The 24,237-nt window shown below is 50.2% G+C and overlaps 2 protein-coding genes across 25 annotated transcripts in view; one reads left to right on the top strand and one right to left on the bottom strand.

The window, feature by feature from the left end:
* LOC120998305 (gastrula zinc finger protein XlCGF26.1-like) overlaps positions 1–24,237 on the bottom strand; it is a 4,064,644-nt gene that overhangs the window by 2,156,515 nt on the left and 1,883,892 nt on the right. The gene's annotated exons all lie outside the window — the stretch shown is intronic.
* Positions 11,825–23,619, top strand: LOC120998359 (oocyte zinc finger protein XlCOF6.1-like). The gene is made up of 4 exons (XM_040429027.1): positions 11,825–11,907; positions 17,864–18,284; positions 21,231–21,338; positions 22,190–23,619. Exons 2-4 carry the CDS (start codon positions 18,236–18,238, stop codon positions 23,305–23,307), a joined length of 1,275 nt encoding a protein of 424 aa, XP_040284961.1. The 5' UTR covers positions 11,825–11,907; positions 17,864–18,235; the 3' UTR covers positions 23,308–23,619.

Raw genomic sequence — 24,237 nt, forward strand, 5'->3', positions numbered from 1 at the left:
TATGTATACTGCAGGGGGCTCTTTGTATACTGGGGGGGCACTATGTATACAGCAGGGGGCACTATGTATAATGCAGGGGGCTCGATGTATCTGCTGGGGGGCCACTATGTATCTGAATGGGGGCATATATATTAACTGCTGGGGGGCACTATGTATACTGCTGGGGGCATCTATGGAGGGCACTATGTTTACTGAGGGGGCACTATGGGGTGGCACTTTGTATACTGCAGGGGGCACTATGTATACTGCAGGTGGCACTATGTATACTGCTGGGGGCACTATGTTTACTGCAGGTGGGCATCATGTATACTGCAGGGTGCATCTATGTATACAGCAGGGGCCACTATGTATTACTGCAGGGGGCTCTATGTATACGGCTAGGGGGCACTATGTATACAGCAGGGGGGGGCGCTATGTATACTGCAGGGGGCGCTATTATACTGCAGGGGGCGCTATGTATACTGCAGGGGGCGCTATTATATGCAGGGGGGCACTATGTATACTGCTGGGGGCACTATGTTACTACAGGGGGCACTATGTATACAGCAGGGGGCACTATGTATACTGCAGGGGCAATATGTTACAGCAGGGGGCACTATGTATACTGCAGGGGGCACTATGTATACTGCAGGGGGCACTATGTATACTGCAGGGGGCACTATGTATACTGCAGGGGGCACTATGGGGGCACTATGTATACTGCAGGGGGCACTATGTATACTGCAGGGGGCACTATGTATACTGCAGGGGGCACTATGTATACTGCAGGGGCACTATGTATACTGCAGGGGGCAGTATGTATACTGCAGGGGGCAGTAGTATACTGCAGGGGGCACTATGTATACTGCAGGGGGCACGATGTATACTGCAGGGGGCACTATGTATACTGCAGGGGGCAATATGTATACTGCAGGGGGCACTATGTATACTGCAGGGGGCACTATGTATACTGCAGGGGGCACTATGTATACTGCAGGGGGCACTATATATACTGCAGGGGGCACTATGGGGGGCACTATGTATACTGCAGGGGCCACTATGTATACTGCAGGGGGCACTATGGGGGGCACTATGTACTGCAGTGGGGCACTATGTATACTGCAGGGGGCACTATGGAGGGCACTATGTATACTGCAGGAGGCACTATGTATACTGCAGGGGGCACTATGTAACTGCAGGGGGCACTATGTATACTGCAGAGGCACTATGTATACTGCAGGGGCACTATGTATACTGCAGGGGGCATCATGTATACTGCAGGGGGCACTATGTATACTGCAGGGGGCACTATATATACTACAGGGGGCACTATATATACTGCAGGGGGCACTATGTATACTGCAGGGGGCACTATGTATACTGCAGGGGGCACTATGTATACTGCAGGGGGCACTATGGGGGGCACTATGTATACTGCAGGGGGCACTATGTATACTGCAGGGGGCACTATGGGGGGCACTATGTATACTGCAGGGGGCACTATGTATACTGCAGGGGGCACTATGGAGGGCACTATGTATACTGCAGGAGGCACTATGTATACTGCAGGGGGCACTATGTATACTGCAAGGGGCACTATGTATACTGCAGGGGGGCGCTATGTATACTGCAGGAGGCACTATGTATACTGCAGGGGGCACTATATATACTGCAGGGGGCACTATGTATACTGCAGGGGGCACTATGTATACTGCAGGGGGCACTATGTATACTGCAGGGGGCACTATGGGGGCACTATGTATACTGCAGGGTGGGCACTATGTATACTGCAGGGGGCACTATGTATACTGCAGGGGGCACTATGTATACTGCAGGGGGCACTATGGGGGGCACTATGATACTGCAGGGGCCACTATGTATACTGCAGGGGGCACTATGGGGGGCATATGTATACTGCAGGGGCACTATGTATACTGCAGGGGGCACTATGGAGGGCACTATGTATACTGCAGGAGGCACTATGTATACAGCAGGGGCACTATGTATACTGCAGGGGGCACTATGTATACTGCAGGGGGCACGATGTATACTACAGGGGGCACTATGTATACTGCAGGGGGCACTATGTATACTGCAGGGGGCACTATGGAGGGCACTATGTATACTGCAGGGGGCACTATGTATACTGCAGGGGGCACTATGGGGGCACTATGTATACTGCAGGGGGCACTATGGGGGGCACTATGTATACTGCAGGGGCACTATGTATACTGCAGGGGGCGCTATGTATACTGCAGGGGGCGCTATGTATACTGCAGGGGGCACTATGTATACTGCAGGGGGCACTATGTATACTGCAGGGGGGCGCTATCTGCAGGGGGCACTATGTATACTGCAGGGGGCAGCTATGTATACTGCAGGGGGCACTATGTATACTGCAGGGGGCACTATGTATACTGCAGGGGGCACTATGTATACTGCAGGGGGCGCTATGCAGGGGGCACTATGTATACTGCAGGGGGCACTATGTATACTGCAGGGGGCACTATGTATACTGCAGGGGGCACGATGTATACTGCAGGGGCACTATGTATACTGCTGGGGGCACTATGTATACTACAGGGGCACTATGTATACTGCAGGGGCACTATGTATACAGCAGGGGGCACTATGTATACTGCAGGGGGCACTATGTATACAGCAGGGGGCACTATGTATACTGCAGGGGGCACTATGTATACTGCAGGGGGCACTATGGGGGCACTATGTATACTGCAGGGGGCACTATGTATACTGCAGGGGCACTATGTATACTGCAGGGGGCACTATGTATACTGCAGGGGGCACTATGTATACTGCAGGGGGCACTATGTATACTGCAGGGGGCACTATGTATACTGCAGGGGGCACTATGTATACTGCAGGGGGCACTATGTATACTGCAGGGGGCACTATGTATACTGCAGGGGGCACTATGTATACTGCAGGGGGCACTATGTATACTGCAGGGGGGCACTATGTATACTGCAGGGGGCACTATGTATACTGCAGGGGGCATATGTATACTGAGGGGGCACTATGTATACTGCAGGAGGCACTACAGGGGGCACTATGTGGGGCACTATGTATACTGCAGGGGGCACTATGTATACTGCAGGGGGCACTATGTATACTGCAGGGGGCAATATGTATACTGCAGGGGGCACTATGTATACTGCAGGAGGCACTATGTATACTGCAGGGGGCACTATGTATACTGCAGGGGGCACTATGGGGGCACTATGTATACTGCAGGGGGCACTATGTATACTGCAGGGGGCACTATGTATACTGCAGGGGGCACTATGTATACTGCAGGGGGCACTATGTATACTGCAGGGGGCACTATGTATACTGCAGGGGGCACTATGTATAACTGCAGGGGGCACTATGTATACTGCAGGGGGCACTATGTATACTGCAGGGGGCACTATATATACTGCAGGGGCACAATGTATACTGCAGGGGGCACCTATGTATACTGCAGGGGGCACTATGTATACTGCAGGGGGCACTATGTATACTGCAGGGGGCACTATGTATACTGCAGGGGGCACTATGTATACTGCAGGGGGCACTATGTATACTGCAGGGGGCACTATGTATACTGCAGGGGGCACTATGTATACTGCAGGGGGCACTATGTATACTGCAGGGGGCACTATGTATACTGCAGGGGGCACTATGTATACTGCAGGGAGCACTATGTATACTGCAGGGGGCACTATGTATACTGCAGGGGGCAATATGTATACTGCAGGGGGCACTATGTATACTGCAGGGGGCACTATGTATACTGCAGGGGGCACTATGTATACTGCAGGGGGCACTATGTATACTGCAGGGGGCACTATGTATACAGCAGGGGGCACTATGTATACTGCAGGGGGCACTATGTATACTGCAGGGGGCACTATGTATACTGCAGGGGGCACTATGTATACTGCAGGGGGCGCTATGTATACTGCAGGGGGCACTATGTATACTGCAGGGGGGCACTATGTATACTGCAGGGGGCACTATGTATACTGCAGGGGGGCACTATGTATACTGCAGGGGGCACTATGTATACAGCAGGGGGCACTATGTATACTGCAGGGGGCACTATGTATACTGCAGGGGGCACTATGGAGGGCACTATGTATACTGCAGGCGGCACTATGTATACTGCAGGGGGCACTATGTATACTACAGGGGGCGCTATGTATACAGCAGGGGGCACTATGTATACTGCAGGGGGCACTATGTATACTGCTGGGGGCACTATGTATACTGCAGGGGGCACTATGTATACTGCTGGGGGCACTATGTATACTGCAGGGGGCACTATGTATACTGCAGGGGGCACTATGGAGGGCACTATGTATACTGCAGGGGGCACTATGTATACAGCAGGGGGCACTATGGGGGCACTATGTATACTGCAGGGGGCACTATGTATACTGCAGGGGGGCACTATGTATACTGAGGGGGCACTATGTATACTGCAGGGGGCACGATGTATACTGCAGGGGGCACTATGTATACTGCAGGGGGCACTATGTATACTGCAGGGGGCACTATGTATACTGCAGGGGGCACTATGTATACTGCAGGGGGCACTATGTATAATGCAGGGGCACTATGTATACTGCAGGGGGCACTATGTATACTGCAGGGGGCACTATGGGGGGCACTATGTATACTGCAGGGGGCACTATGTATACTGCAGGGGGCACTATGTATACTGCAGGGGGGCACTATGGGGGGCACTATGTATACTGCAGGGGCCACTATGGGGGGCACTATGTATACTGCAGGGGGCACTATGGAAGGCACTATGTATACTGCAGGGGGCACTATGGAGGGCACTATGTATACTGCAGGGGGCACTATGTATACTGCAGGGGGCACTATGGAGGGCACTATGTATACTGCAGGGGCCACTATGGGGGGCACTATGTATACTGCAGGGGGCACTATGTATACTGAGGGGGCACTATGTATACTGCAGGAGGCACTATGTATACTACAGGGGGCGCTATGTATACTGCAGGGGGCACTATGTATACTGCAGGGGGCACTATGTATACTGCTGGGGGTACTATGTATACTGCAGGGGGCACTATGTATACAGCAGGGGCACTATGGGGGCACTATGTATACTGCAGGGGGCACTATGGGGGCACTATGTATACTGCAGGGGGCACTATGTATACTGCAGGGGGCGCTATGTATACTGCAGGGGGCGCTATGTATACTGCAGGGGGCGCTATGTATACTGCAGGGGGCACTATGTATACTGCTGGGGGCACTATGTATACTACAGGGGGCACTATGTATACAGCAGGGGGCACTATGTATACTGCAGGGGGCACTATGTATACTGCAGGGGGCACTATGTATACAGCAGGGGGCACTATGTATACTGCAGGGGGCACTATGTATACTGCAGGGGGGCACTATGTATACTGCAGGGGGCACTATGTATACTGCAGGGGGCACTATGTATACTGCAGGGGCACTATGTATACTGCAGGGGGCACTATGTATACTGCAGGGGGCACTATGTATACTGCAGGGGGCACTATGTATACTGCAGGGGGCACTATGTATACTGCAGGGGGCACTATGTATACTGCAGGGGGCACTATGTATACTGCAGGGGGCACTATGTATACTGCAGGGGGGCACTATGTATACTGCAGGGGGCACTATGTATACTGCAGGGGGGCACTATGTATACTGCAGGGGGCACTATGTATACTGCAGGGGGCACTATGTATACTGCAGGGGGCACTATGTATACTGCAGGGGGCACTATGTATACTGCAGGGGGCACTATGTATACTGCAGGGGGCACTATGTATACTGCAGGGGGCACTATGTATACTGCAGGGGGCACTATGTATACTGCAGGAGGCACTATGTATACTACAGGGGGCACTATGTATACTGCAGGGGGCAATATGTATACAGCAGGGGGCACTATGTATACTGCAGGGGGCACTATGTATACTGCAGGGGGCACTATGTCTACTGCAGGGGGCACTATGTATACTGCAGGGGGCACTATGTATACAGCAGGGGGCACTATGTATACTGCAGGGGGCACTATGTATACTGCAGGGGGCACTATGTATACTGCAGGGGGCACTATGTATACTGCAGGGGGCACTATGTATACTGCAGGGGGCAGTATGTATACTGCAGGGGGCAGTATGTATACTGCAGGGGGCAGTATGTATACTGCAGGGGGCACTATGTATACTGCAGGGGGCACGATGTATACTGCAGGGGGCACTATGTATACTGCAGGGGGCACTATGTATACTGCAGGGGGCACTATGGAGGGCACTATGTATACTGCAGGGGGCACTATGTATACAGCAGGGGGCACTATGGGGGCACTATGTATACTGCAGGGGGCACTATGGGGGCACTATGTATACTGCAGGGGGCACTATGTATACTGCAGGGGGCACTATGTATACTGCAGGGGGCACTATGTATACTGCAGGGGGCACTATGTATACTGCAGGGGGCACTATGGGGGCACTATATATACTGTAGGGGGCACTATGTATACTGCAGGGGGCACTATGGGGGCACTATATATACTGCAGGGGGCACTATGTATACTGCAGGGGGCACTATGTATACTGCAGGGGGCACTATGTATACTGCAGGGGGCACTATGTATACTGCAGGGGGCACTATGTATACTGCAGGGGGCACTATGTATAATGCAGGGGCACTATGTATACTGCAGGGGGCACTATGTATACTGCAGGGGGCACTATGTATACTGCAGGGGGCACTATGGGGGGCACTATGTATACTGCAGGGGGCACTATGTATACTGCAGGGGGCACTATGTATACTGCAGGGGGCACTATGTATACTGCAGGGGGCACTATGGGGGCACTATGTATACTGCAGGGGGCACTATGTATACTGAGGGGGCACTATGTATACTGCAGGGGGCACTATGTATACTGCAGGGGGCACTATGTATACTGCGGGGGGCACTATGTATACTGCAGGGGCCACTATGGGGGGCACTATGTATACTGCAGGGGGGCACTATGGGGGGCACTATGTATACTGCAGGGGGCACTATGGAGGGCACTATGTATACTGCAGGGGGCACTATGTATACTGCAGGGGGCACTATGGAGGGCACTATGTATACTGCAGGGGCCACTATGGGGGGCACTATGTATACTGCAGGGGGCACTATGTATACTGAGGGGGCACTATGTATACTGCAGGGGGCACTATGTATACTGCAGGGGCACTATGTATACTGCAGGGGGCACTATGTATACTGCAGGGGGCGCTATGTATACTGCAGGGGGCGCTATGTATACTGCAGGGGGCGCTATGTATACTGCAGGGGGCGCTATGTATACTGCAGGGGGCACTATGTATACTGCTGGGGGCACTATGTATACTACAGGGGGCACTATGTATACAGCAGGGGGCACTATGTATACTGCAGGGGGCAATATGTATACAGCAGGGGGCACTATGTATACTGCAGGGGGCACTATGTATACTGCAGGGGGGCACTATGTATACTGCAGGGGGCACTATGTATACTGCAGGGGGCACTATGGGGGCACTATGTATACTGCAGGGGGCACTATGTATACTGCAGGGGGCACTATGTATACTGCAGGGGGCACTATGTATACTGCTGGGGGCACTATGTATACTGCAGGGGGCACTATGTATACTGCAGGGGGCACTATGTATACTGCAGGGGGCACTATGTATACTGCAGGGGGCACTATGTATACTGCAGGGGGCACTATGTATACTGCAGGGAGCACTATGTATACTGCAGGGGGCACTATGTATACTGCAGGGGGCAGTATGTATACTGCAGGGGGCAGTATGTATACTGCAGGGGGCAGTATGTATACTGCAGGGGGCACTATGTATACAGCAGGGGGCACTATGTATACTGCAGGGGGCACGATGTATACTGCAGGGGGCACTATGTATACTGCAGGGGGCACTATGTATACTGCAGGGGGCACTATGTATACTGCAGGGGGCACTATGTATACTGCAGGGGGCACTATGTATACTGCAGGGGGCACTATATATACTGCAGGGGGCACTATGGGGGGCACTATGTATACTGCAGGGGCCACTATGTATACTGCAGGGGGCACTATGGGGGGCACTATGTATACTGCAGGGGGCACTATGTATACTGCAGGGGGCACTATGGAGGGCACTATGTATACTGCAGGAGGCACTATGTATACTGCAGGGGGCACTATGTATACTGCAGGGGGCACTATGTATACTGCAGGAGGCACTATGTATACTGCAGGGGGCACTATGTATACTGCAGGGGGCATCATGTATACTGCAGGGGGCACTATGTATACTGCAGGAGGCACTATATATACTACAGGGGGCACTATATATACTGCAGGGGGCACTATGTATACTGCAGGGGGCACTATGTATACTGCAGGGGGCACTATGTATACTGCAGGGGGCACTATGGGGGGCACTATGTATACTGCAGGGGCCACTATGTATACTGCAGGGGGCACTATGGGGGGCACTATGTATACTGCAGGGGGCACTATGTATACTGCAGGGGGCACTATGGAGGGCACTATGTATACTGCAGGAGGCACTATGTATACTGCAGGGGGCACTATGTATACTGCAAGGGGCACTATGTATACTGCAGGGGGCGCTATGTATACTGCAGGAGGCACTATGTATACTGCAGGGGGCACTATATATACTGCAGGGGGCACTATGTATACTGCAGGGGGCACTATGTATACTGCAGGGGGCACTATGTATACTGCAGGGGGCACTATGGGGGCACTATGTATACTGCAGGGGGCACTATGTATACTGCAGGGGGCACTATGTATACTGCAGGGGGCACTATGTATACTGCAGGGGGCACTATGGGGGGCACTATGTATACTGCAGGGGCCACTATGTATACTGCAGGGGGCACTATGGGGGGCACTATGTATACTGCAGGGGGCACTATGTATACTGCAGGGGGCACTATGGAGGGCACTATGTATACTGCAGGAGGCACTATGTATACTGCAGGGGGCACTATGTATACTGCAGGGGGCACTATGTATACTGCAGGAGGCACTATGTATACTACAGGGGGCACTATGTATACTGCTGGGGGCACTATGTATACTGCAGGGGGCACTATGGAGGGCACTATGTATACTGCAGGGGGCACTATGTATACAGCAGGGGGCACTATGGGGGCACTATGTATACTGCAGGGGGCACTATGGGGGCACTATGTATACTGCAGGGAGTACTATGTATACTGCAGGGGGCGCTATGTATACTGCAGGGGGCGCTATGTATACTGCAGGGGGCATTATGTATACTGCAGGGGGCACTATGTATACTGAGGGGGCACTATGTATTCTGCAGGGGGCACTATGTATACTGCAGGGGGCACTATGTATACTGCAGGGAGCACTATGTATACTGCAGGGGGCACTATGTATACTGAGGGGGCACTATGTATTCTGCAGGGGGCACTATGTATACTGCAGGGGGCACTATGTATACTGCAGGGGGCACTATGTATACTGCAGGGGGCGCTATGGGGGGCACTATGTATACTGCAGGGGGCAGTATGTATACTGCAGGGGGCACTATGTATACTGCAGGGGGCACTATGTATACTGCAGGGGGCACTATGTATACTGCAGGGGGCGCTATGGGGGGCACTATGTATACTGCAGGGGGCACTATGTATACTGCAGGGGGCACTATGTATACTGCAGGGGGCACGATGTATACTGCAGGGGCACTATGTATACTGCTGGGGGCACTATGTATACTACAGGGGGCACTATGTATACTGCAGGGGCACTATGTATACAGCAGGGGGCACTATGTATACTGCAGGGGGCACTATGTATACAGCAGGGGGCACTATGTATACTGCAGGGGGCACTATGGGGGCACTATGTATACTGCAGGGGGCACTATGTATACTGCAGGGGGCACTATGTATACTGCAGGGGGCACTATGTATACTGCAGGGGGCACTATGTATACTGCAGGGGGCACTATGTATACTGCAGGGGGCACTATGTATACTGCAGGGGGCACTATGTATACTGCAGGGGGCACTATGTATACTGCAGGGGGCACTATGTATACTGCAGGGGGCACTATGTATACTGCAGGGGGCACTATGTATACTGCAGGGGGGCACTATGTATACTGCAGGGGGCACTATGTATACTGCAGGGGGCATTATGTATACTGAGGGGGCACTATGTATACTGCAGGAGGCACTACAGGGGGCACTATGTGGGGCACTATGTATACTGCAGGGGGCACTATGTATACTGCAGGGGGCACTATGTATACTGCAGGGGGCAATATGTATACTGCAGGGGGCACTATGTATACTGCAGGAGGCACTATGTATACTGCAGGGGGCACTATGTATACTGCAGGGGGCACTATGGGGGCACTATGTATACTGCAGGGGGCACTATGTATACTGCAGGGGGCACTATGTATACTGCAGGGGGCACTATGTATACTGCAGGGGGCACTATGTATACTGCAGGGGGCACTATGGGGGCACTATGTATACTGCAGGGGGCACTATGTATACTGCAGGGGGCACTATGGAGGGCACTATGTATACTGCAGGGGGCACTATGTATACTGCAGGGGGCACTATGTATACTGCAGGGGGCACTATGTATACTGCAGGGGGCACTATGTATACTGCAGGGGGCACTATGTATACTGCAGGGGGCACTATGTATACTGCAGGGGCACAATGTATACTGCAGGGGGCACTATGTATACTGCAGGGGGCACTATGTATACTGCAGGGGGCACTATGTATACTGCAGGGGCACTATGTATACTGCAGGGGGCACTATGTATACTGCAGGGGGCACTATGGAGGGCACTATGTATACTGCAGGGGGCACTATGGGGGGCACTATGTATACTGCAGGGGGCACTATATATACTGCAGGGGGCACTATGTATACTGCAGGGAGCACTATGTATACTGCAGGGGGCACTATGTATACTGCAGGGGGCAATATGTATACTGCAGGGGGCACTATGTATACTGCAGGGGGCACTATGTATACTGCAGGGGGCACTATGTATACTGCAGGGGGCACTATGTATACTGCAGGGGGCACTATGTATACAGCAGGGGGCACTATGTATACTGCAGGGGGCACTATGTATACTGCAGGGGGCACTATGTATACTGCAGGGGGCACTATGTATACTGCAGGGAGCACTATGGGGGCACTATGTATACTGCAGGGGGCACTATGTATACTGAGGGGGCACTATGTATACTGCAGGGGGCACTATGTATACTGCAGGGGGCACTATGTATACTGAGGGGGCACTATGTATACTGCAGGGGGCACTATGTATACTGCAGGGGGCACTATGTATACTGCAGGGGGCACTATGTATACTGCAGGGGGCACTATGTATACAGCAGGGGGCACTATGTATACTATGGGGGCCAATGACATTTATCCATTGTTAACGGCAAGAAAAAGGATGTAAAGATGGCTGTGACAACCCGGGGCTGACGCTGCCGCTGACGGCGTGTACTGGGAAGGATGACATTGTGTGACATGTATGGTGAGGAGATGCTGTAGATATACCGGTGGATGCTGTGCAGTCCTTTATTACAGATGTGGAGAATGCTGAGGGTTGTACTTCCCTCTGGCCGCGGGTTCTCCTGGGTGTTGTAGTTCTCCTCTCCTTCTACCCAGTGATTTCCGGTCAGTCCGGGACTCCATCTCCCAGAATGCAGCAGGAAACCCCTGGGCTCCCGGCATCCTGTGCGGCTCTGGCCACGCCCATCATCTCTCCCTGTTTGCATCTTCTACCCAGATGGTGATTCCCAATGTACTGGTGAGTGACCCTGATACCTACCTCCTGTGTCACCTCTGATACCTACCTCCTGTGTCACCTCTGATACCTACCTCCTGTGTCACCTCTGATACCTACCTCCTGTGTCACCTCTGATACCTACCTCCTGTGCCACCTCTGATACCTCCTGTGTCACCTCTGATACCTGCCTCCTGTGTCACCTCTGATACCTACCTCCTGTGTCACCTCTGATACCTACCTCCTGTGTCACCTCTGATACCTACCTCCTGTGTCACCTCTGATACCTGCCTCCTGTGCCACCTCTGATACCTACCTCCTGTGTCACCTCTGATACCTACCTCCTGTGTCACCTCTGATACCTACCTCCTGTGTCACCTCTGATACCTACCTCCTGTGTCACCTCTGATACCTACCTCCTGTGTCACCTCTGATACCTACCTCCTGTGTCACCTCTGATACCTACCTCCTGTGTCACCTCTGATACCTCCTGTGTCACCTCTGATACCTACCTCCTGTGTCACCTCTGATACCTACCTCCTGTGTCACCTCTGATACCTACCTCCTGTGCCACCTCTGATACCTGCCTCCTGTGTCACCTCTGATACCTACCTCCTGTGTCACCTCTGATACCTACCTCCTGTGTCACCTCTGATACCTACCTCCTGTGTCACCTCTGATACCTACCTCCTGTGTCACCTCTGATACCTACCTCCTGTGTCACCTCTGATACCTACCTCCTGTGTCACCTCTGATACCTACCTCCTGTGTCACCTCTGATACCTACCTCCTGTGTCACCTCTGATACCTACCTCCTGTGTCACCTCTGATACCTACCTCCTGTGTCACCTCTGATACCTACCTCCTGTGTCACCTCTGATACCTACCTCCTGTGTCACCTCTGATACCTACCTCCTGTGTCACCTCTGATACCTACCTCCTGTGCCACCTCTGATACCTACCTCCTGTGTCACCTCTGATACCTACCTCCTGTGTCACCTCTGATACCTACCTCCTGTGTCACCTCTGATACCTACCTCCTGTGTCACCTCTGATACCTACCTCCTGTTTCACCTCTGATACCTACCTCCTGTGTCACCTCTGATACCTACCTCCTGTGTCACCTCTGATACCTACCTCCTGTGCCACCTCTGATACCTACCTCCTGTGTCACCTCTGATACCTGCCTCCTGTGTCACCTCTGATACCTACCTCCTGTGTCACCTCTGATACCTACCTCCTGTGTCACCTCTGATACCTACCTCCTGTGTCACCTCTGATACCTACCTCCTGTGTCACCTCTGATACCTACCTCCTGTGTCACCTCTGATACCTACCTCCTGTGTCACCTCTGATACCTACCTCCTGTGTCACCTCTGATACCTACCTCCTGTGTCACCTCTGATACCTACCTCCTGTGTCACCTCTGATACCTACCTCCTGTGTCACCTCTGATACCTACCTCCTGTGTCACCTCTGATACCTACCTCCTGTGTCACCTCTGATACCTACCTCCTGTGTCACCTCTGATACCTGCCTCCTGTGTCACCTCTGATACCTGCCTCCTGTGTCACCTCTGATACCTGCCTCCTGTGTCACCTCTGATACCTGCCTCCTGTGTCACCTCTGATACCTACCTCCTGTGTCACCTCTGATACCTACCTCCTGTGTCACCTCTGATACCTACCTCCTGTGTCACCTCTGATACCTACCTCCTGTGTCACCTCTGATACCTGCCTCCTGTGTCACCTCTGATACCTACCTCCTGTGTCACCTCTGATACCTACCTCCTGTGTCACCTCTGATACCTACCTCCTGTGTCACCTCTGATACCTACCTCCTGTGTCACCTCTGATACCTGCCTCCTGTGTCACCTCTGATACCTGCCTCCTGTGTCACCTCTGATACCTACCTCCTGTGTCACCTCTGATACCTACCTCCTGTGTCACCTCTGATACCTACCTCCTGTGTCACCTCTGATACCTACCTCCTGTGTCACCTCTGATACCTACCTCCTGTGTCACCTCTGATATTTACCTCCTGTGCCACCTCTGATACCTACCTCCTGTGTCACCTCTGATACCTACCTCCTGTGTCACCTCTGATACCTACCTCCTGTGTCACCTCTGATACCTACCTCCTGTGTCACCTCTGATACCTACCTCCTGTGTCACCTCTGATACCTACCTCCTGTGTCACCTCTGATACCTACCTCCTGTGTCACCTCTAATACCTACCTCCTGTGTCACCTCTGATACCTACCTCCTGTGTCACCTCTGATACCTACCTCCTGTGTCACCTCTGATACCTACCTCCTGTGTCACCTCTGATACCTATCTCCTGTGTCACCTCTGATACCTATCTCCTGTGTCACCTCTGATACCTGCCTCCTGTGTCACCTCTGATACCTCCTGTGTCACCTCTGATACCTACCTCCTGTGTCACCTCTGATACCTACCTCCTGTGTCACCTCTGATACCTACCTCCTGTGTCACCTCTGATACCTACCTCCTGTGTCACCTCTGATACCTACCTCCTGTGTCACCTCTGATACCTACCTCCTGTGTCACCTCTGATACCTACCTCCTGTGTCACCTCTGATACCTACCTCCTGTGTCACCTCTGATACCTACCTCCTGTGTCACCTCTGATACCTACCTCCTGTGTCACCTCTGATACCTACCTCCTGTGTCACCTCTGATACCTACCTCCTGTGTCACCTCTGATACCTACCTCCTGTGTCACCTCTGATACCTACCTCCTGTGTCACCTCTGATACCTACCTCCTGTGTCACCTCTGATACCTACCTCCTGTGTCACCTCTGATAACTACCTCCTGTGTCACCTCTTATACCTACCTCCTGTGTCACCTATAGACATGGGCTGTATTATATATCATATATAGACACGGACTATATTATATGTCACCTACAGACATGGACTGTATTATATGTCACCTATAGACATGGACTGTACTATACGTCACCTATATACATGGGCTGTACGAGATGTCACCTATAGACACGGACTGTACGAGATGTCACCTATAGATATGGACTGTATTGTATGTCACCTATATACATATGGACTTTATGATATGTCACCCATACACACGGACTGTATTGTATGTCACCTATAGACATGGACTGTATGGTATGTCACCTATAGACATGGACTGTATGATATGTCACCTATAGACATGGACTGTATGATATGTCACCTATGGACATGGGCTGTAGCATATGTCACCTATGGACATGGGCTGTACGAGATGTCACCTATAGACATGGACTGTAGTGTGTGTCACCTATGGACATGGACTGTATGATATGTCACCTATGGACATGGGCTGTAGCATATGTCACCTATAGACATGGACTGTATGATGTGCCACCTATATACATGGACTGTAGTGTGTGTCACCTATGGACATGGACTGTACGAGATGTCACCTATAGACATGGACTGTATGATATGCCACCTATAGACATGGACTGTAGTATATGTCACCTATGGACATTGACTGTACGAGATGTCACCTATAGACATGGACTGTAGTATGTGTCACCTATATACATATGGACTTTATGATATGTCACCTATGGACTGGACTGTATCATTGAACCTTCTTGACTTGGGGCGGGGGAGGGGTTACAATAAATCTGGAGAGGAGGGTCAGGTGATTTATGGAGGGTCTTGTCCCCCCCGGCCGCACAGCGAGGTCTGAGACCACTTTAATGTCTTCCTTTTGCCTTAGTAACTATGGAACTTATTTGTGGTCTTTCTGGACCATGTCCTTCTTCTTCACTAGTCCTGGGGTCACCTCCGATGTATAGAGCAGGTAATCACAAGGAGCAGGACCTCTCCCCATAATTACTCCCTGCCAGGACCGCCGAGGTGCTCACATCGCTCCATCCGCAGCCATGGGCTTCTCCCGATCCCCTCTCCCGATCCGAGGAGTATTTTTCCCCTAATTGCAGTAATTCCAATACATAATATATCGGCGTTGGAGCCTCTGTCTACAGACCGGACACAAAAGCCCTGTACTCAGCTCTGTACTCAGCCCTGTACTCGGCTCTGTACTCGGCTCTGTACTCGGCCCTGTACTCGGCCCTGTAAGCGGCCCTGTACTCGGCTCTGTACTCGGCTCTGTACTCGGCCCTGTACTCGGCCCTGTACTCGGCCCTGTACTCGGCTCTGTACTCGGCTCTGTACTCGGCCCTGTACTCGGCCCTGTACTCGGCCCTGTACTCGGCTCTGTACTCGGCTCTGTACTCCGCTCTGTACTCGGCCCTGTTCTCGGCCCTGTACTCGGCTCTGTACTCGGTCCTGTACTCGGCTCTGTACTCGGTCCTGTACTCGGTCCTGTACTCGGCTCTGTACTCGGCTCTGTACTCAGCTCTGTACTCAGCTCTGTACTCGGCCCTGTACTCGGCCCTGTACTCGGTCCTGTACTCAGCTCTGTACTCGGCTCTGTACTCAGCTCTGTACTCAGCTCTGTACTCAGCTCTGTACTCAGCTCTGTACTCGGCCCTGTACTCGGCTCTGTACTCGGTCCTGTACTCGGCTCTGTACTCAGCTCTGTACTCAGCTCTGTACTCAGCCCTGTACTCGGCCCTGTACTCGGCTCTGTACTCGGCTCTGTACTCGGCCCTGTACGCGGCCCTGTACTCGGCTCTGTACTCGGTCCTTTACTCGGCTCTGTACTCGGCTCTGTACTCAGCTCTGTACTCAGCTCTGTACTCGGCTCTGTACTCGGTCCTGTACTCGGCTCTGTACTCGGTCCTTTACTCGGCTCTGTACTCGGCTCTGTACTCAGCTCTGTACTCAGCTCTGTACTCGGCTCTGTACTCGGCCCTGTACTCGGCTCTGTACTCGGCTCTGTACTCGGCCCTGTACGCGGCCCTGTACGCAGCTCTGTACGTAGAAAAAAATTATTTGTGTGGCAAAATTGAAAAATAAAAAACTTAATTCCACCAAGGTTTTTGGGGTTTTGACATCACAGCGTTCACTATACACTAATACACTATTTTTTGGGGGGGACAAAATGACAAAAAAAAATGTTCACCACACAGGAATTTTTAAAAAAATGTTTTAATATTTCTGACATTTTCGGTCATGGCGATACTCAGTGTTTTTTTTTTATATGTAAAATTGGGGTGATTCAAACTTTTAATATATTGGTGTTTTCAAATTTTTTATTTTTTTGGTTAACTTTATTAAACTTTTTATTTTTACAACAATTAGCCCACATGGGATCTTTTGATCCCCTCTCCCTTTTCACCATAATAGAGATCTATTACGGTGAATAGGATTTTTACACTCTCCCTGCTGAGCTGTGCCTCGCGCATAGCTCAGTATGGAGAAAGCCATGGCAGGCCTGGATCGCTTCAGCCGCACCCAGGCTGCCATGGCAACCGATCGGAGCCCCGCGGCTTCTATCGGAAGGAAGATGAAAAGCAGGGAAAAGTCTAAGGCGTGTTGGAGTAAAATGGTCTGAACAGGCCTCTATGACGCTTGTACAGGCGTTATTGCGACCTCTGGTCTGGAGGAATTCCTAGCAAAGAGGGGGATCTTATTGAACCCCCTGTATCATTTCTTGGCATCTAAAAGTTGTAGATTATTTTTCAACACACTTAGCAATTTTTTAAAAAGTGGATAGTGTGGATTGGGACCTAAGCTGCCCACCCGAAAACTGGGATAATTTCAGTTCTGACACACCTATGCTTAAGACGTGCGCACGTGACCCATCTGGGCAGAGACGAAGACCAGCATATGACCTCAACCTTTGAAGTTCCATGGTGTCTCAGTTTTGTAGTTAGGGGGCACCTTGAGGTTTGTAGCTTGATCCTTTCATACCAGGTAGTGAGCCAAGAAGTAAATCCATGCACTTCGGGGGGGAAAAGACCTTTTGGAGAATGTGACCTTATGTTTTCTTTCATTTTGACTCTGACTACTACAATACTTACTCTCTTTGCAGATATCAAGAGAGAAACTTCAAGGCCCCCTGGGACTAATATGATCAAAGCTCTCCGCCATGAGGAAGGAGTCTCCCTCTATGAAGTTTTGTTCCATCATTTTTGAAGAACCTCCTCCCTGCACTTCTCCTGTCAGTGCTATAATGGGGTGGGAGCGTGGCTGCTCAGTACACATCTCTTAGACATTACGTTTTTGGTCTTGGTTCTTCAGTTCTTCCTTCTACCTGTAATGGCTTGTAGACCTGCACGTGAAGTGTACCAGCCATGCTCAAAATGATGTGAGGTCACCACTGAAAGACGCTGTGGATGAGGGGATCTGAGCTCCCCAATAACACAATGAACTGCAACATCTGGTGAGGTGTAAGGCCATTGTCATGTCCCAGAGTGAGATAAAGGAGCAGAATCTGTACAGAGAGTCCACCGGTGAGTAGAGTGTATAGAGAGACACCCTCCCCAGTTAGTCATCTTTAGGTCACCTGACTCGCCACCATCTATTTTCCAAAAATACTCCTCTATTAGGCGTATTTCTGGCTCCGATTGCGGCGTGAAGGTTATTTGCACCGCAATCCGTGACTTTTCCTGCTCACGCCAGGATAAAATAAAAAGGGGGACGGGCCGGCAGCTGGCTTACATTTAGACTGGCGCTGGATACGCCAAAGTTATGTAGAGGCTGGCGCCTCTTCATAACTTCGGCGGATCCACCGCCAGCTATAGGTCTTAAGGCTGGCGTCTAAAACGCCGGTCTTAATAAATGACCCCCATACTCTTCCTTTTCCTTGCATGTTTGTGGGGCTACATGCACTCATCATCATCTTGACGTAGTCCTGGGGTCGACAGCAGATATCACATCCTGATCCTCACGTAGTTGTGGGGTCACCAGCAGAAATCACCTTTGTTAGTTAGTACACCTGCCTGGGGTTATTAGCAAATGCCACTCTCAATGGTTAGTACATCTTGTGGGGTTACTGTCAGATTTCATGTCACGGTAGGGTACACTGCAGTTGTAAAGCTCCACCTACTTCACTGTCCCTATGTCACGGCGGACGTGCACTCAGACTAACAGATAAAGCACCAACCAGGCTCTAGGCGAGAGGCAGGGGATGGGTCACCTCCTAGCTAATCCCTGACCTCTTTCCCTGCACTGCTCAGCCCACATGCAGACCTTGGTGGTAGGTATGATGTGTCCCCGTGCCTGGGCTGAAACACCCTAAATTCCCTGAGATGGTGAAGAGGGGAAATAGGAGCAGCCTGCTCGCACAGAACCTGGATGGGAGAGATGACACAAAACAATCAAACTTGAAACCACACTCATCTTTCTGAGCTGGAGTAGACAACCTTCCTTCCTAGCTTCCAAGACCAAAGTGATTCCTATAATCCGCTCAGAGCACTGGGCTGGAGTGCTATTTAAACTAATGACCCCACCCCGTGCACCTGATGAGAGGCGGATCCAGCACGGCTCCAAAACAAACACTAAACTCGTGCTGCTATTCTGGCCGACCTCCGCACATAGTCAGGGTTTAGGCATGACACCCTACCTACTTGCATGATCTGTTCTAAATGATGGCCCACAACTGGACGGCGGCCCCTTCCTGACTAGGTGCAGGGGCCTACGGAATAAAAATGTAATGTCGGATGGGCACCTAAAATGACAAGCGAAAATGGCAAACCAGGAGGAAAAAACTACGGACCAGGTCAAAACCCAGAAGATGACAACACACCTAAATCGATAGACAAAGAGAATAACGATACCAAGCCAGGTCAAACAGAGAGTTATGTCAAGGTCCAAACAGAGGCAGGGGCAAGATCCAGGCAGAAGTCGGGCAACATGATTCACCTTGGCAAAACCGGCAGTCAGAGGCAGGTCCAGGAACGCAGAGAATAACAAGGAGACAAACGGGCTAGTGAGGCTTAACGGACCAAATAACAGGTGCTTGTGGCCAGCTGTTGCCTGTTTAAATACCCTGTTCTGCAGGTCACCTGATTCACCTGACCTCTGCATTTGATTGGCCAGTGCTCCTGAACTCTGGTCGCTGGTCTGGTTGCTATGGAAACTGGGCACCAGCAGTGCCGCTTGCTGACGGTCATGGCTGCTGGTGTCCAGGACCTAACATTTCACTCCTGATGGGTAGTGCATCTTGCTGAGGTTAGTAGATGACATCACTTCTGACGGTTATTACATCTTGCTGAGGTAAGTGGGTGATAGCAACTCCACAAGATGTACTACCCATCGGGAGTGATATCAGAACCCATTTATAAAGGCACAACTATAATTCAGTTAAGTGTTGAGAACCTTTAATATGACAACCCCTTAAATCAAAGCAGGAGATGACAGTGACAACAGGACACCTGGAGCATGAGGAGTACAGAGATAAGTAGGTAGACCTACCAGAAAGGAAAGACATTCTGGCTGAATGGTCTAGAGTCAGAAACACAGGTGACCGGTTCTTCACGCAGATGCTATTACTTTCTGCTTTCATCTTTTCTTTTCCTGGTTTCTTGAATCAGAAATGTTTTGGTGAAGTGGTAAATCTGGTAGACTCATTACTAATGGTTACATGTCTGGAATCGAGATCTGCACTTGGAGACGTTACCGATTGGTAATTTGGTGACTCTGGGGTAATTGTCTAGGACTTGTCCTCTCTGAGGGCTCGTACACCACTTTTGTTAGTTATATGCCTTCCTGGTTATTATATATATATATATATATATATATATATATATATATATATATATTATTATTTTTTTGCATGCCTTCTAAACACATAACTGTCGGCAGAATCCTGCCAAGCCAACTGCTGTCTCTTTCAACTCCACCACTCCACCACAAACATGACTTGATGAGTGGATAAGGACCCTTCTGGCAGTGCCTTATTTTGAAATCCAATATGTCCCATCTTGCTTTCTCACTAAGATCTGCCATCAGAAGACAGTTTGGAGGCTCCATACACTTTAGAACGTTGTCTCATCACAAATCTGCGTATTACTGACTTCTCTATATGGCCGCGAACCTGACCTGACATCTGGCTTTTGTTTTACCTAATGCCTGACCATGTCTGCCCCTACGAGCAGCTACATTTGTCGTCCAGTAGAATCCTTCCTCGTAGGGTTCTGGAAAACCCTGCGACTGCTAGATACCGATAGGACCAGACAAGTGATGTGGAGCTCATTGCTGATGGTATGAATGCATCATACATGCTGCCTCCTGCTGTTATGGACATGTATACCAATCCACCTCTTCATTTCCCTCTGTCCATGGTGACCCTAGTTTTCATAAACTGACCCTTATTTTTTAAAGATATTGTATGTGAGTCTTATTAGGGCCCTGCAGAGGAAGGGTATTAAGGAAGCCTTTTCTGCTGTTTGTTGTAGGTGATGAGTTTTTGGAACCCCATAAGATAACATCGTCTTCATTACTCTCTCACCACTCTGATGTACCCAAAAATGTGGACAGTGATGCGATGGAGGCACCCCTCACAGGTGAGGACTGTACGACTAACCCTGTCAAACACCCACATGTAACCCTAGACCCTAATACAGACACTGGCTTTATGCCTTTGACATTTATTATTATAAAGTGCAGTTAATTCCTGGATAGTTTGTGGACTGGAGATGTGAGGAGATTAGGTCGGAGATGTATGGAGAGGGCAGGGTGTGGACTGGAGATTGGGTCAGATGTGGAAGGGACAGTTGCTGGGCTGGAGATTATGTATGGGGAGGTATCAGAAGATGATGTGAGAAGCATGGCGAGGATAGGTTGTGGGTTGGAGATTGTGTGGGAAGGTTTTAGGGGATAGAGATATGTGGAGACAACAGGTTGTAGACATCTTGATCCTTCCTTCATGAGGAAGACTCAAAGGTTTATTTGTGAAGGTTTTATTTAGTACTTGCAGAATCCACAGGATTCGGTGATATAAATCTGCTCAGATCTGAGAGCATGCTGCAAATTTAGAATTGAGAATTAAATCTATTGCCGTGTAAAACTATTTACGGTACATAAGAATTTCACACACAGGACTTTCTAGGACCTGTCATAGGGGTTTTAGAAATAGAAATAGCTAATTTTTATTCATTCGATTTAGGGAACATCCAGTAAATTTACCATGACAGCAAACTGTCTGGCAAATGACACTTTTCCTCTCTATATGATCCATTATGATGTGATATGGATTACATGCCAACTTGCACCATGTAGCATCAGATCAAGACACTTACTTGAGGGAGGTTAAAGAGTTGTGCTCTAGAACATGTAGACACTTTTCTCCTGTAAATGGACTTCTCTCCTTAAGTACATGTGATAAAACCTACACTGTAATATTCTGTCTTCTCAGTGTCACTGGACAGTCATATACCTAGAGCTGCACAGAACCTGGACAGGAACAATCTAATGAACGATGCTTCACTCCACACACCAAAAAGACGGAATCGCAGAACAATATGTGAACCCATGAAGATGCCAAGAACCTTTTCTATTGACATTCCTTTCCCCGTTTCGACCAGCCAGCGAAGAAGCTACCAATATCCTGGCCTCTGTTATGGAGGCTTGGAACAAGAGGACAGCCCAGAGTCCACCCCAGATATGAGTTCCAACTCCTATATCTGTATTGAGTGTGGACAGAGCTTCTCTCATGAGGTCACATTTGTGGAGCACCAGAAGACGCACAGCCCCATAAGTCTTGACCTAAACTCCTCGCTCATCTCAAGTAGTGCCATCTGTGAGGTTGGTGGATCTATGATACAAACTCAGGAGCCAAAAAGAGCAGGCAGAGAGTTTGCCTGTGCAGACTGTGGGAAAACCTTTATTGGGAAGTCCAATCTCATTGTCCATCAGAGAAAACATACGGGAGAAAAGCCTTACGGATGCATGTTCTGCGGGAAACACTTTGGTAGAAGTTCTGTCCTTCGAAAACATGAGCGGATACACACAGGAGAGAAGCCGTACACGTGTGTCTACTGTGGAAAACGGTTCAGTCAGAACTCTGGGCTGAAGAACCATGAGCGGATCCATACCGGAGAGAAGCCTTATGCCTGTATAGAGTGCGGACGGAGGTTCAGTCAGAGCGCTGATCTGATGGTTCATTATAGGACACACACTGGCGAGAAACCATTCATATGTATTGAGTGTGGAAACAGCTTTATTCGCAGCTCAGACCTCGTCATACACCAAAGAACTCACTCTGGGATTAAACCCTTCACATGCACTGAATGTGGGAAGAGCTTTAGTCAAAGGTCCCAAATTATAAGACACAGAAGAACCCACACAGGCGAGCGGCCATTTACCTGTGATGTCTGTAGGAAAAGCTTTATCCTGAGCTCGGAACTGAAGAAACATCACAGAGTACATACAGGGGAGAAGCCTTATAAGTGTAAGGAGTGTGGGAAGTCCTTTCGCCACTGTTCTAACATGAGCAGGCATCAGAAGATGCATGCGGAGATTGAGGTTCTCTAGACGTTATCACTGTCCTATTGTCCGCTCTTTCAGTGTAATTGTTTTTGTGACCAAGCAGCTATTCTGTGATGGAAAAGACTGAAATCCTGAGCAAGAAAAACGACAAGGTTGCCTTTCTGGTTTTATTATTGCCTATAGCCGAAGATCTTCTCTTGACCTGCCCCTGACTATACAGTAACTTTACTCACATTTTGTATTGCACATCTTCGTGTTTTTGTTTTTTTTTCTTTTTGTTTCCGACAATAAACATCTGTTGTCTGAAATATTCAGAACTTCAGGGTGTGATGAGCAAGAGAGGCGAGCCGCAGTCATCGCCTCACGATCATTGTGCCTCTTGTTGACTCTTAGCCAGTAGCCTCACCACGTCATAACATTGGGTCCCACCAAGAGATCGCTCCACATTCCTCACATTTTTTCTTACAAGTATTTGAAAGTTTAATGATGAAAACGGGAGGAGAAATCCCCTAAGAAACTATGCCATCAACCAAAGTCACATTGAGTGGGTTTTTCCACTACCCCACCCCCCCCAAAAAAAACCAATGGGCTCAATCTGATTAACGAGCATGTTAAACGGTAATACTCACCTTGTCATTGTTATGCCATTCCCGTGCCACCAGTGATCTATTCTCAGAATATGTAGTCGGCTCTGTCACTGCCAGCCTGAGGTCATCACTGAAAACTGAACAGAAGAAGTTGAACGACCTTTCAGCTCACCTGACTGTAAGATATATTGGGGGTGTAGTCCTGAAGAAGGGGCCTACTACATAGTGCAGTGTAATGACCAGAAATGATGTGAAATCTCCTCCAAAGCTCCCGGTCCTTTTGCCCTAGCTGCCTCTGGTATCATTCCTCTACGGCTTCACTAATTAAACGCGTATTGTAGAATTAGGCTGTGTGTCAGTATGTCCCCTAAAATGGAGAAGGAGGGCG

This window comes from Bufo bufo, chromosome 4, assembly GCF_905171765.1.
Source record: "Bufo bufo chromosome 4, aBufBuf1.1, whole genome shotgun sequence".
In the NCBI taxonomy this organism is placed as follows: Eukaryota; Metazoa; Chordata; class Amphibia; order Anura; family Bufonidae; genus Bufo; species Bufo bufo.

Excerpts from the sequence above, each read along its gene's own strand:
- LOC120998359 (XM_040429027.1), top strand. The coding sequence starts at position 18,236 with ATGTCCCAGAGTGAGATAAAGGAGCAGAATCTGTACAGAGAGTCCACC. Across the intron at positions 18,285-21,230 it reads TCTGTACAGAGAGTCCACCG|GTGATGAGTTTTTGGAACCC; the intron begins GTGAGTAGAGTG and ends TGTTTGTTGTAG. Across the intron at positions 21,339-22,189 it reads GATGGAGGCACCCCTCACAG|TGTCACTGGACAGTCATATA; the intron begins GTGAGGACTGTA and ends CTGTCTTCTCAG.